We start from the raw sequence: 15,134 nt of genomic DNA on the forward strand, positions 1-15,134 counted from the left end.
AATGTTACAAGCGACTGACTCCATGAGAAATCATAATAAGAGAACTATACGTATGAATTTACACTTTTGTTTACATTCAACTCCGAGGACACACGACAAAACTTGCCGTTTGATCGCAATGTTATATTCCTTGAGCCTCTCCGGTTTTCGTTGTACATCCGAAACGCTGTATAAGCAATCCAAAATAGTGCCTCGTAAAAGCGCATTACAAGTAACAATAAATTAATAAATATTATATAACTAATAGGAATTAATTGAAAATACCGTCCACCGGCATCTAAGCGTCACAAGCGTCAAAACCCACGAAGCATAACAATCATCGTGCAATAAATAAGCAATTTAAAAACGAAACGACTCCATTATTGAAATAAACTTTCAACGATTAGCAACATCGAGTATCTAGCGATCTACGATAAATGGATTGGTTTCCTCCTGCAAATTTAGCGTTCACAGATACTCGTATAGCGCAAACAATTTCAGGTTATAGTTACACCAAATAGTTCCGAGTGGGGTCAACATCGAACTTCTTTTCGTATGCACAGATACGTGTAACATTATTTTAGTGTCCCGAGTTCGCATATCCGACAGCAAAATCTAGCTGTAAATTATACAAACGTATAGACCTACTCGGTTATTTAAATGTAATTTCAATGTACACATTTTTTTGTACGCACTTACTGCTACGTATCAAGCCCATATGACAAAAGACACAAGTATAAATCGTTGACTACAATGATTCGCAACACATTACCTCGCTTTTGAACGATAATAGCTTTACCCTGACACACAAATGCATTAATGGAATTTAACAATCACAGTCCGTTTGAGACCATCACGGGATTCGTTACGCCGTTGTTGCAATGCATAACAATACGATTGAATTATATTAGATTCGTTATAAATTATACGCTCGCACAGTTCATCGATATTTCTAGATCCCTCTATACATATCTGATGATAGCCGTAAAGAGCATATTAATTTCAAGATGCGACAAGATGCATTACTCTCAAGGCGTTCCACTAAACGTTTTTGTCGTCCACAAACTTAAACGGAAGCTTTTTCAAAACACGGGAAGTTTATCAAAGTACAATATAGTCAACGAGTTACGTCCACTGAATGTACAAAAATATTCTGCGCGGCAAATACTTTATAATTCTTCTTCTTATAGTAAATATTCAACGAGCAATTTAAAAAAGGTAACAACCAACGACGACCAACGAGAACTGTCGATTTTGACATTTCCAAAACGGTGATTACGCTAGCATCGGAATACTATTATCTCCTTAATCTACATGTAACGATTGTAGAAACGTTTTTAAACTTGTTTCAGATTGAAGCAAAATGTCACAGAGATGCCTCTGCGGTTGTTAGAGAAGAAATAGATTCACACAGACCAGTAGAATACACAAGCACAATAGCGTTTTGAAACATCCACTAGAAATCATCTAGCCTGAACCCAAGATATACATAATAAGATTTTTGTAACACTAAATTAAATAATCAGGTGAAATGTGCTTCGGGCGTTCCACTAACAAGTACTTGTAAGTACATTTTCGCACAGCCCTTCCCTTTGTCTAAAAATGTATTTTCGCTTCCGTCACTTTTAGTCGCAATTTTAAACGTTCACCGTTGTTCTACCTAATTCCTTACATTAAATGATCGGGAATCTAATTAAAGCACCGCGGATTTCTTTCTGTTAGATAATACGGTAATCAGAGCGACTCCTAGTTCACTGATTTATCATCGATACTCTTAACTAGGAATAATTAGTGTCACTGCACAGTATTCGAAAGATATAATTTTAGAGTATGAGCTATTTAATCGCCTCAGAGTGAGTTTATAGGAAGGAGCAAGTAGATGTGAAATCAGCATCAATGGCAATATCGCTTAAACGCTATCAACATCTAACGTGAAAAAAAATTGTTAATTTTAACACAACAACGGAACGAGATTAATGAAAAGTCATTTCGTCTACCATGCGCACGATTTTTAACATTGCAGTGATATGCTTTGATTAACCGAACATTGTCTTCTATTTCGAACGTGATAGCAATAATCGTAATAATTATTATCCACTAACTATAATAACTCTCTACACAGGTAATACTTCACGCTAAATGCTACGCACGTATCCTTATTGCACGTATCTCTTCAATAATCGTTGACAAAGTTCTTTCCAACATAGCGTTTAGTTTTTCAGGACCTTCGGCCAAGACGACACATAAAAAGCTCCATTACGTGCTGTCGTTTCTCCCCGAAATAGCTCTTTAATAACTCCACGCAAAGCCAGTGAGTACGTTGGTTGCATTTTCATTTCGGCGCGATTCGCGTGCAACTCTGAGCTTATAATCTACATTAGTGATAACGTTGCAGTCCGATAGAAAAAGTACACTGTTAAAAACATGTATTCGAAATATAGTATACAGATAGTCGAAGTTATTCCAAGACGCAATATTTCAAAATTTCGTAAACGATTATGTTAGAAATTTTACAAGTATACGAATTTTAGATACGTATACAAAATTTCGAAATCTTTTATATACTAATTTTCGGTCACAGCTGCAACTGTCATACGACATGTATACGAAAACTCGGATATTTTTGTATACTGATTTTCGATCACCTATACGTACACAATTTTGTGTATTTTCATAGAAACGCGCTATGGTATATTTATTAATACTTATGCTGAATTTTTTCCCCATCTTTCTGTTTTGTAACAAATTTTGAATTCTGTACGAGTTCTTACGTAGAAATTGTGTTCCAGGAAATGCAGTGTATACATTTGTCCGATTTTCTTTTCGAGGTTTCTGGTTTTAGTATACATTTATATTCGAAAATGTTCGAAAAATCGAAACATTTTTAACAGTGTACAGAGGAAAAAGCGAGAAGCTCGGTAAAAAGGTGCGACTCTCATGTCTCTGGAAGGCTTGGAACGGCAGCGCCGCGAAACACGTAAAGATCGCTTGATAACGTTCCACACCATCAATTAACTAATTAATTAATTGCACCTATGTGTTTCAAGTTACGCGTTACGTTAGATAACTAATGAGTTCGTCTTTTTCATCTAGGATTTGATGGATTACTTGACTCACGTTAGGTTTGACATCTAGCCGTGTGCACTGATAAAAATCGATGGAAATTTACATACATTTTTACACACCGTAACTGAAGTTTCGCATAGAAAAGCGCAAAATGGAAAAATTACAAATTATAAAATGTATAAATACACGTACCATTGTATTTTTATCGTATCAGTGCATTTTTACTTGAATTAAACATAACGTTTCATTATAATTTTCTTTAATTTAGCATACATGCCGAGCGTGTTATCACAGAGGCAACGTAATTTTACTGCAATTTATTGTTGCATCGAAATAACCAATTATTGAGTATGTAAATTTACTTGGGCATTTTTATCAGTATGAGGCGCGTAATGACAGAGACCGTCGAAGGAAACTAACGCTTCGCTGAATACTAATCATTAATTCACAAGAGCTGAAAGTCCTTTTCCACAAAATGGGATCAACTACAGTATATGTACGATAGAGTAAGAGTTTAACATCGAGCCTAAATTCTCAGGGAGTCGATAGATCGAAGCAATACTATTTAATTTAGAGTGATACAGAGACGTCGAAACCGTGAAACATTGCCGAAGAAGATTTCCTATGAGATCGGATACTGCACCGTTAACGTAGTTTACAAAATTATCCACTTTTAACAGCTAAGTTATATAAGTGAAACGCAGCATGCACTTGAAATGCTGCAATTTTTTAAGTAGGTCTTATCACGGCCACATGTAGGAGCGAGCCATCAATTATTTAAATTAATTGTTTAATCTCATCCTAGGTGACTTTGTTCACTTGGCATTTTCTTCTTAAAAAATAAATACTGTACACCTAATGTATATATATAACTAGTCATCTAGTATTCGCGCATAAGTTAGCATTATTTAATCCGTTTATACCTACGCTCGCTGTACAGATATTAAGGATGCATATAAAGTTTTGCAAACGTGCAGCAACAGACCCATTCTCGTTCGCTTTCGTCTAGGCATTCTAAACACTGGATAGCGAGAATTCGAAACAGTTAAAATTTTATCCTAACTGACGTCTCCTGGAGTTTTTATGTTATCTTAAGATTTAAGTCTATGCAGCGCTCAAGCAACTATTCGCCGCAGTTTAAACAAATTTCAGGACATCTGCTCGCTTAAAATCTTAGATTCGAGTCGTGTATACAAATTTGCGTACAAGGGGTATCGAAACGTTAAAAATCAGTCGAATGCTAATCCTTAGCTTCCCAAATAGACGGGGTAAAAACGAAAAAGGACAAGCTTTCGTTCGCTTCAAGTACTCACGGTAATATCACACTTTCGCTAGGCGCTACATCGTCTGTGCCATACCTAACAGCAATAACAATTGCGGCGTACTAACATTGCATAGGACACATCGAAACATCCGCAATATTAGCGACGATGCAATAATGCAGCATTTGCATCCGGTTTCGAGTGAATTATTTGACATTGTCCGTTGCAAACTCAACTAAACGTGCCGTCCCTAAGGCGAACAAATACAAATGTACTTAACGAGGTAACTCTAATCCAAATGTGATTGCAGCCGAAAGTACCTCTTTCATTTAAGTACTTTTAACCCATGCTCTTTTAAAAGGATTAGTAAATTGTGAAATGTGTTTTAATTAGAGTGAGCTTAAAAGAAAATGAAAAGGTATGGAGACTATTACTATTTTACTCGATGCTTTACATTGAGTTCTAGACAAAAAAAAATTGAAACATTTCAAAATGGCGGTCTTGTAGAGACTAGCGACTTCTGATTTCTTTTCCGCATGGTACCTGATTCCAGCAGAACGGCAAGTCGAAAATAAAAAGTTCACATAATTTTAAAAGCTATAACGAAAATGATTATCCAAAAGATATCAACAATTGATCCGCAAAAAGCAATGAAAAAGTGATTTCTAATATCGTTCTATTTACTAGTCTCTGAATTTCCTTTTCTTCGTCAAAACATGTCAGTTCCTAAATAATCTCTCCTGATTTTTCCATTCTCCTTTAAAGAAAACTTAATGACAGTACGATCAAAATTGATCACTTAAACCATTCGACTCTCAGTAGCGACATAGTTGAATTTGCAACGTTCGGTATAGTTTACCATGTAATTCGATTTTCCCTATCCGAACAGTTGCACCCGTTCGGTGGGAAAGAATTGAAGCCTGGAGAAGACCTTTTGTCGGCAAATCGACAAAGGAATTCTCAGCACACGTATGCCAGATTTTCCGCAGCCTGGCACACGTATAGCTGCGATGATTGACGTGTTATTTCGCATTTGAAAACGAGCCCGGCGCTTATCGCGGCCAGTCTGATTCTCATAATGAACCTTTTAGCGGCCCTGCACTCGCGCGTCCATTATTTACGCTCCCGGAAACCGCATTACGTGCTCGACATTGCATTTGACGCCGTGCATGTGCAACACCGAGGCCAGGTGCACATTAGGGTATTTCGCTCTCCAACTAAGCACCGAACATTCATAAAAATCCCTTTGCACGCTTCCAAACAACATTTAGCAAACGGTCATAAAAACTTACAATTATAGGCACGGCTTCTTAGCTTAACTAAACTATTCCTAGTCCAGACCCAACGACCACGTTGACGATGGACGCATTTGCATTCAGTGAGTGGTTTCACAGCTGAGTAAGCAATTTGTTAAACTACTAGGTTAAACTAGTCGAGGGGTTAATCACTCAGAAAATGAAAAATATTTAAGTGTTATGAAAGGGTCATTCTATATATCAAAACGTCAAAATATTTATGAAACTTTTCTCCAAATTAGATGCATCGAATTTGACATTTCAGCGCGTGGAGATCCTAAGAAAGAACGTGATGCTCACGATATTTCATTAAAAAAAAAAAATGTGTCCTTGGTTCTAGTCTGAGGTAAATAAACAAGATTTGTGCAAACGTGCAAGGTTGAACGAATTATTTAGTGCGGCTGAAATTTCGACTCGGGTACTCTTAATTGCGAAGATTTCATCAATTAATTCGTAAACTAAAATATCTAATCGCGTAACCAGCTGTTGAGTTATATTTACGGTTTAATGGTATTCATTGAATGCAAATTAATCCTCCTATTTTTGGTTCGCACGAAGCCTGGGCAAAGGTCTGGAACGATAAGCTCGACCCTCGTGAGTCGACCTTGCATTGAAATTTTCAATGCTGAATATCGCCGAGATTGCAAACCCCCTCTTCGGTTCGTTTTCACCGTTTGCTCTTTCTACCTCGATACTACGCTTATATATCAAATTAGTATCTGTTTTCATAGGCAACGCGTCTCGTCGCTCGCATTTTGTGCGATTTCGATGTCGCGACGTCGTTATTTCCTACTTTATAGTTAGGTACATAAAACTTCTGAGCAGCTTTTCATACCTTGATGACGTTTCTGATTGTAGTTTCGCCAGTTCGGGTTTCTTTTAATTTTCGTTTGTTTTCGGAAGAGCTTTAAGGACATGTTTTTCCCATTCCCTAGGTTTACTGTCGTCGCGAACCATATTTCATTGGGTAGAAAATTGTCACCAACCATGCGAACCATGTGAACAACCATGCTTTTGTCGAATGAAAAAAATATATCGATATTGCACGGAAAAAAAAATCACTACGTGAAAATAAATTTTTAAAAAATGACTGGATACCAATAATTAGTCTTAATAATTCACGATATACCCTTCCATACTACTTGTTTTAGCCATGATTGTTTTCATTTCTTATCCCTGTTATTTTTACTAAAATTTAAATATTAACCAAGAGAAAATGGAGCACCGATGCTAATGAAAACATTAACGCAAATTGTCCCGATATTAAAACACAAAGGATGTAAAGTGCAGTGAACTTGAAATATAAAAATTTCGGAAATTTTGTCAGGACCAAAAGTGACAGAATTGAAACATAATTGTAAATAATAATTAACTTTAAAAAAAACATTTCAGTTTCATGACATGCAAGATTACACGTATTTATCGTACTAAAAGAAATTTCACTTGAAAATCGCTGAAATAGAACGCAGGACTGGAGACATTTGGTGAACCTTGACCCACCCAATGCAATATTATTCTCGACTCTGGCGAATTTTTCTTTTCTTTTTCTCGTCGTAGAAAATTACGTATCTTCGCGTCGATGTCAAAGACTCTTCCTAACTAATGGCCCGCCCAAGGTGTAAGGCTTCTCGAATTACAAAAAAATAAATCAAAAAGCAGTCTACAAATACTCACGCCGTAGGTATGTACCACGTTCAATGCACGACATGCGCTCTAAAGGGGCGCAACATATGAATCAAAGGTCAGCCTCGACTCGATTATCACCGACGTGAAACCCACACACCTCTCCTCGTGATTTTGGAATATCGGTGCCATTTTAACAGCTGCCTCGCGCAATGAGCCCGTCGCCTTTAAACACAATTAGAAGACCCCGAGATCGCATTGAACGCAAAATTCAGTACTCTGCAAAACCGATATTTTACTATGACACATGGCCGTCATATTCCGGCCAGTTCAAAATGCATAGCTTTTAGTGCACTCCTCGTGTCAGTAAAATCAAGTATTAGGTCGTTCGATACGAAATTACGGATTTTAACAATAAGACCAAATGACCAGTTTTTAAACATTTCTCTAAAATTATCCCTTGAATTTTTGTCGCTTCCCTTCAATTGGTCACTACTGATATTTCTTTCATTTAACCAATATAAATACATCTTCATTTAAAACCCCAGTCATTCGACCTTTTTCAGTGAAAATCAGTAATACCCAAATTGGCGATAATTGTAATATCAACGAAGCCGACAAAATCCACAACTTCGCATTGAACAGCGTAACACTTCTTACTAAAAAGGCCTCGAGTCAACTGAGTGGCTTATTAAAGACAACGAAGGTACAAAGATATATATATACCTAACCTTCATGCCTCCTCTTCTTTCTTCTATTATACTTTTACCATTCACCCTTCATTGCCATAATTACCTAATTATTATCAATTATATAAACAAATTCCCGGTGGCACTCCCATCTTTACATTTTATTTCACAGGATTCCAGGGAGTAAACCATGTGAAAATGGAGGAAGGCGTGAAGGTTGATCGGCAGCCGCCGCCATTTTGTTTTTCTCCCGAGGGGGCGCGCGCTGGGTGAAAATGCGAAGACTCGGGGCTCACCTCTGCGCCCACCTCGTGCAGACGCAGCACAGGCAGGTGACCCGTCTGTATTATTGCGTGCTTATGGAACTGTTGCTGTCGGTGGAAGCGTCTAAGTGCTCGGGCGCGTCGTTCTGCCGAATCCTCGGGGGCGATGGGAGCGGGAGGTTCGCGCAGTCCGGCAAGGGCGGCAGAACGTTGCATTGGAATTGGCCCGAGACGTTGCCGACCGGCTCGTAATTGGCCACCACGATGATCTTGCCACTCCGGCTGCGCGCCTTCCCGACTCCGAAGTACCGGCTGCTCGCCCATATGAGCTGCGTGAAGTGACCTGCGCACACGGGACACTCGGATCAGGAGAACATAAGCGCCAACCGTTCGGCGCGGCGCGCCACTTGGCGCGTCTGGCGCGCCGCGCTTCAAACTAAGCGTTTTTAAGGAGATATGAAAGGATCATTCTATGTATCTAAAGCGTCAAAATATTTATAAAACCGTTCCCCAAACTGGATGCACCAAATCGCTGCAAACTTAAGCATATAATTATCGAGGCCCTAAGAAGAAACGTGGTGCTCATGAAATTTTATTAAAAGAAATTGCGTTTATTTATCCCAGACTAGAACGAAGAATGCATTTTTTTTTAATTTTTTTTTTAATGAAATTTCACGAGCACCATGTTCTTCCTTAGGCTTTCCATTATCACGTGCTGAAGTTTCAAATGAATCGGTACAGCCAGCTTGGAGAAAAGTTTTATAATCTTTGACGTTTTATTTATATAGAATGACCCTTCCATATCATCTGAAGGTGGTGAAAATTTAAATTAAAGTAATTTTCACGGCGATTTATAACGCAATGAGTGTAATGAACTCTTTTGTTCCTAGGAAGGAGCTTCATGGAGCAGGTGCAGTGTTAAATATTGAATCTCCAACGTTGCTTCCTCTCGAGTGGTCCACCTATCCGAGTGTTGACGAACGCACTTAAGTTGGGCAAACTTGGACAGTAGAACACGCGATATAAAGATTTCAGAATACCTGGAATGATAGTATGAAGCTAAAGGTACACACTCGGAGAAAAAGTACGTAATTGCATATGCATCCATTAAAGGGAGATCAGACTGTTTTGCACCAGGTTGTCTGAGATCGTTTAAGGAATCACTGTTTTCAGGAATTTCCATTCGAACCTACCTGTTGCACCCGTACTGCATAGATTATCGATAACTGACACTTTATGAACGAGTCCATTAATTTGGAATCCCAGTGCTGGATTGAAAACGAAAGTATTACTTTGAGAAGCGTCGGAAATGTTTTCCTGATCGCTGCTTTTCCCGGGGAAATGGTAAAAAGAAATAACTCAAAAGCCATCCCCACATGCGTTGGAAATTGCATCCTATTAATGTCGCGCGTGCAATTTACGAAAATACTCTGCACACCAGATTTTCAATGTCTGACGGAAAGTGGTGTAATTATCACTGTTAATTACACCACTTTAGCGGCGTAATTAGCTGAGTTAGTCAGAAATGCGTGAATTGTTTAAGCATGTGCGTTTTTCAGATATGTGCACACAAGGTGTTAGAACTTGTCAAGCGTGAAAATTTCAAACATGCTCGATCATAAGTTCCCTTGATGTACTTGTAGTTTTTAACAACTCAATTACCGACACTGGAAGCCACCGATTCGTGATCGACTTTATCAAAACCGTGACGAGTGACGTGGAAATTTTACGACTACATTCGATTCTAATTGACGTGAAATGTCTTGCAACACGGTAATACGTGTAAGTTTGCATGCTATGAATAGGGCCCAATTCGGAAAACGAATGTTTTTCTTTTTTATAAATAATTACTATTTACATTAATATTCGTGCATTAGTGTCGAGACAATTTACCTAATGTTTCAATTAACATTACCGCGTCATTTTCTCAATTATTGATATTCAAAGTGAAATCAAAATAATAACGAATAAAACAACAAATTCAATGTCACTTATTCGTCTGAACAGTGACAATATTTTTTTGGCCGTTGCAGCAAATTCATCCGCGAATTTAGCAAGCATTTTTTCTAAAAAAATTCCTCTCTATAATTGTAAACATTTTTATTGTTGGTGCGATTATTCCTGCAGTAGGAGCAATGCTTCATCAGCAATGCTGACCTTTGTTAAAAATGCAAATGTCCTTTTCATCCGTGCACGGTTGAAATATCGCAAAGTGAAACGAACGTAGTTACCTCCGCAAGGAATATTTCTGCTTTTCGTCTAAAAGCGTTTAAAAGCCAGCCGTCAAGCGGCCGAATGCGAAAGGGAAAACTGTCGATCGTTTATTGACGAATTCACGAGGCCAGGGCGAAACGAGTCGTCCGATAGAGCCGGAAATTAATGCCCGACGAGTCAAGAGACCTCTCTGGTTTCGACAGGGCCAGGGTCACGACCAACTTCCTGAAGGCAACACCGACCTGACCTCGCTCAACCACGGTTCAAGGACCGGCCTTTGCGTTAACCTTGACAGGAAAATCCACGAGCCGACTAATCGATATTTCGTTACTCCAAGCCGTTAGCTGGGCCGATAATTCCGCCTCTCCTGTCGAGCGAAATGAACCTCCAGAATTGACTTTGTTGCGGCCAAACGACTCCACCAGACGGCGGTCAAGGCCAAAGTCATCGCCATGCAAAACGCTGGCCTTTGTCAACTGCACGAGAATACTGCATGGGTAAATAACGAATTCCAGTTTGCACCTTAGAAAACTATTCACGATTCAAATCGTGCGTACACTATTGAACCAACACGGAAATCATACCCACGTGGGAATAAATATATGTCAAAATACATCTTTTACATAAAAAACATATACGGGAATGAATAATCTTTGGCCATGAAATATACCTGAGAGTGTATCTCCGGAAATATATTTTGCAATGTATATATTTGCAGATATTTTAACATATACTTTTGAAGTACATTTATTTTTAAGTAAGATATGGACCTGCGTGAAATTCGAGAGAGGGTCACGAACTGACCTGCATTAACGTTCGCGTGCAGGACATCCGGCTCCTTGAAGAAGTCGTACTGCCTGACCGCGGAGTACCAATATGCAGCGACATCCTGTCCAGGGACATCGCCAGGAACAGCCCCGCCAGGTCGACAGTATAAATTCTGGCCCACCTCTCGATCGTTCCGGTAGTAAAACGTATTGGTATGCGCCAGATGATTCGCCCAGGTTTGCGCATATTCACACAACTGCAAGCACAAACGTAGACATGAGTTCGCTCCTCGTTATTATGCACCAAGTGCACCGGTATCAGACAGTTTCGCCCAGGAGAAGACTTTGTTCGCCAAATGCAGGCTCATTTGAATTTCCAGTCTCAGCCCTAGGAGCCCTTGTGCCGTGACCACGCGTACGTGAAGGAGCCTATATCTACATATGCTAATTTCTTCATATCCGGGCCAGCAGCGACCACCTATGCACTAACCGCCGATCGAAGGGCTGCTTAATTCACCGGATGATCTCGCAATTTCTGCTCTGCCTTCGGCCGACACTTACCTGCGGGGACATTGTCAAAGGTGGGGCATTGTGTCGCTGTCGATAGACATTGTGCCAGCAAAGGCACTCCGTGATGAACTCGCTGTCCCTCCAGTCCGTTTCCAGGTCGCTGCTATCGTGCGCTATGCTCATCGGTTTGTTGCTGAGAATCTGGAACAAAATTCGAAAGGAAACTGTTAAAACAAAGAGTGGGAAGTAAGGAAGGTGAAAAGCGTCGGGAGACTTAATCGACTCCGATAAAAAAAAAATACTCCCGAGAGATGGAGAACTCCACCCTATTCAGCGATGATGCCATTTTGGATACTTAAGGTGTTACGAAAGTACCATATAGATATCAAAAGTCCAAATATTTATAAAACTTATCTTCAAACTGGGTGCACCGAATAATTTCAAACCTTAACACGGGACTCAGGAAGGTTTTGAAACTTGCGAGATTTTATTTTTGGACAAAAATTTCGTTACTTATCCCGAAGAAGAAGTGAAAATATTTGTTTTTCGAAGGATTAGATTTCGTGAGTTTCAAGACCTTTATTAGGATCTTCATAATCACGTGTTAAGGTTTCAAATTATTCGGTGCATCCAGTTTGACGAAAATTGTATAGCTTATAACCCTCTAAGGCGCCACATTCATATTACTTTAACAAAGAGAACTTTGATGTTAATTATGCTGAAGAGTGGCGTAATATTACAGGTATACCCCGATGAAGAACGTTCTTCCCTTCCACATATTGTCTCTTGCTTCCCAGCTCGTATTCCAAGACATCATCTATTTCATCTTGACGCAAATTCAATTTGACTTCCGCGAGATGAGCTTCTTCGCTTCTTCTTCCTCTTCAGCGAAGCACATCTCACGGAAGTCGAATTGAATTTCTGTCGGGGTAAAATATACGAGCTGAAATACATGACGCCGTGAAATACTAGCTTTTCGGTTATATTTACTTAAATATTAGACATGGACGTATTTATTGGTCCAACATTCCCTACTGTCAAGGTTTATTTCTCATTCCCACTTTCCATCAAGCAAACGCTATTGCGATGCAAATGTAAAACTGATCTCATATCAAGTAAAGCGTAAAATCCTGAAAATAAGAGGTAACAAGGAAGATATCCCAGGTCGATCTCTCCGATTTGATTTCTTTTATAATATGTTATAGTAAACTAAAACCTAAGCGACACGTATTTTTTTTTTATCTGCCATTAAACACTTTAAAGGGGTGAAACCATCCAAAGTAAGGCATGTCAAGGGGCAATTTGCCAGTTTCACCCACAAGAACATAATATTTTTTAATCAATCTTACTGGAAAAGCTTTCTCATAACGAGAAATAAAAAATATAATTCTCAATTAAAAAAAAAATTATAGGGTGAGCCTCACAGGCCTTACTTTGAATGCTGGTTTCACCCCCTTAAAGTGTTTAATGGCAAATAAAAAAAATTACGTATCGCTTAGTTTTTAATCTTTTATAACATATTATAAAAGAAATCAAATCGGAGAGATCGACCTAGGATATCTTCCTTGTAAGTAAAAAATCCAACAAATGTGAATTTATCCCATATCTTGTGTTGTTTCCATTTAAATTACGTTAACGTCGAGTTAGTTTCGCAACGGAAAAAAAATCCCAGGTTACATTTAGAGTCAACGACACATATGTACAGTTTATAAAATATGCAGTTCTGTATTCGGAGTGTCTCGTCTTGGTGCACAAGGTTACTACAGACGCCCGGATGTACACTGCGAGCACCTGCATCGATCGATTGGCGAGGCGGAGGTGCAAAAGGAGTTTGATGCTATTCAATCTATATTCCACAAGGTTAGGCATTCGAGCAAGGAATGCATCTTGTTTCGCAGGCAAGAGAAGTCCGCACTGAGGGAGAAGCATCCACGTCTGAAAAGGAATAATAGTGGACTCCGTTTCGGTATTCATGGCCGTCATGTTTTCTTTAACGTGTGGCTCTGCAGAGGCCGTATGCACATATCGCATCCTGTTTACCGAGGGCTGAGATGCACATACTGGTTCAGATCCTGAGGAAAATGTAAACAGTAGTAAACTGGTCGGTATATAAACAGCTGCCTTTGAAATAGAAATGCCACTTAAAGGCGAGCGCAACATTACGCGGACTGGCCAACGTTGGTGTCCTCTCCCACCTGTCCACTTTATATATGCACGAAAGAAACTGCAATGGAGAAGCAACCGGAAAGGAAGAAAGAAATAATGCAAATTCCATCTGCCACTGGTGCATTGGACACGACTGGGAATTTTCAACATTCAGTAGAAGGACGCTTTCAAGTTTTTGTGCTTTTATGGGGAAGGTCGGTATACTGCACCCTCTAAATTCAGTGGATTCTCAAATTAGAACAATTCGTAGTAATTTTTTTGTAGCCGGTGATTTTTTAAATAAATTTTAATTACCATTGTATTTGTTAGTTTGGGAGGGGAGAAGTAGCCATTTCTGTGAGCTGAATTTTATTTTGGATAGTTGACTTGTAGGACATCTTCGCGGACTAAGTTCGTGAACGAGTGACCCGGATCACTGCAGCCCGGGGAAGGTACGATGCACTTCCACCTTTGACATTACTTGCATTCCCCATACGAATGACCGTAAGGGGTAGGAGAGCATGCGTATGAGATCCACGATATAATGCACCCCATTCCTAAGAAACTCATTACGGACTTTTCACCCGGGCTTTGTTCGCGAAACTCCTGCTTAACGTTCCAATTTGCAGCGGAGAGTGCTAATTTAATCAAGCAACAGAACTGAGACAAAAGTTAAATGCAGAAATGCCACTGGAGACGACATTTGTGCAACTGACGGTAAATACATCAGATGCACAAACACATACGTAATGGATAGGGTGATAAATCGGACAATGTGCACAAAGTATTCCAGATTTATGCATGTACTCCAATTACTGAGTAATCTCTGGAAATAATCTACATAAACAGGCCCCCCCTTGATAAAAAAAAAACATAAATTGACCCAAACAAATATGCATTGCTACAAGAAAATCCTGCGATCAAATACGTCCAAATAAATATCAGATTGAGTAAACAAAATTATTTTAAGTCAACATCGATTTTTCTTCTTGACAAAATAATTGTTTCTTACAACTATGTATGATCCAGGCAATGGTATGACATATCAACAATTTGTATTTCTTTGAATCAGCTGATCTTTCCTTCTCAGTGCGGGAATCACAACAAGGTGTATATAATATTCTGAATAATTCAACACTCAAATCAGAAAGGAATATCTTTTTATACATATTAATTATAATTAACGTCATAGGATACAGAAATACAAAACATATCGAGTGTCGCACGAAGGAGACCTCTTCTTCTGATATACACTTCGGTTGACCGACCGCGGCAAGATTATCTTCAGCACGTAACTTCACCCCTTTGATAACGCGCATTC

General features: G+C 39.1%; 1 protein-coding gene across 2 annotated transcripts in view; it reads right to left on the minus strand.

The window, feature by feature from the left end:
* Window positions 1-2: 2 nt before the first annotated feature.
* Window positions 3-15,134, minus strand: part of LOC105703398 (repressed by EFG1 protein 1) — a 42,863-nt gene continuing 27,731 nt past the window's right edge. Inside the window, exons 3-6 of one of the 2 annotated variants that reach the window (XR_001104356.2) lie at window positions 11,720-11,869; window positions 11,196-11,415; window positions 8,211-8,520; window positions 3-7,450 (exon numbers count right to left, since the gene is read on the minus strand). Coding sequence is in view for 1 of the 2 variants with exons in the window: in XM_012431767.2 (XP_012287190.2) it covers window positions 8,261-8,520; window positions 11,196-11,415; window positions 11,720-11,869 (630 nt within the window). In the remaining variant the exon portion in view is untranslated. Of the gene's footprint in view, window positions 8,521-11,195; window positions 11,416-11,719; window positions 11,870-15,134 lie in introns of both variants that reach the window. The other variant, XM_012431767.2, reaches the window with a different exon arrangement.

This window comes from Orussus abietinus, unplaced genomic scaffold (assembly GCF_000612105.2).
Source record: "Orussus abietinus isolate OABI.00-Male unplaced genomic scaffold, Oabi_2.0 scaffold439, whole genome shotgun sequence".
Taxonomy (NCBI): Eukaryota; Metazoa; Arthropoda; class Insecta; order Hymenoptera; family Orussidae; genus Orussus; species Orussus abietinus.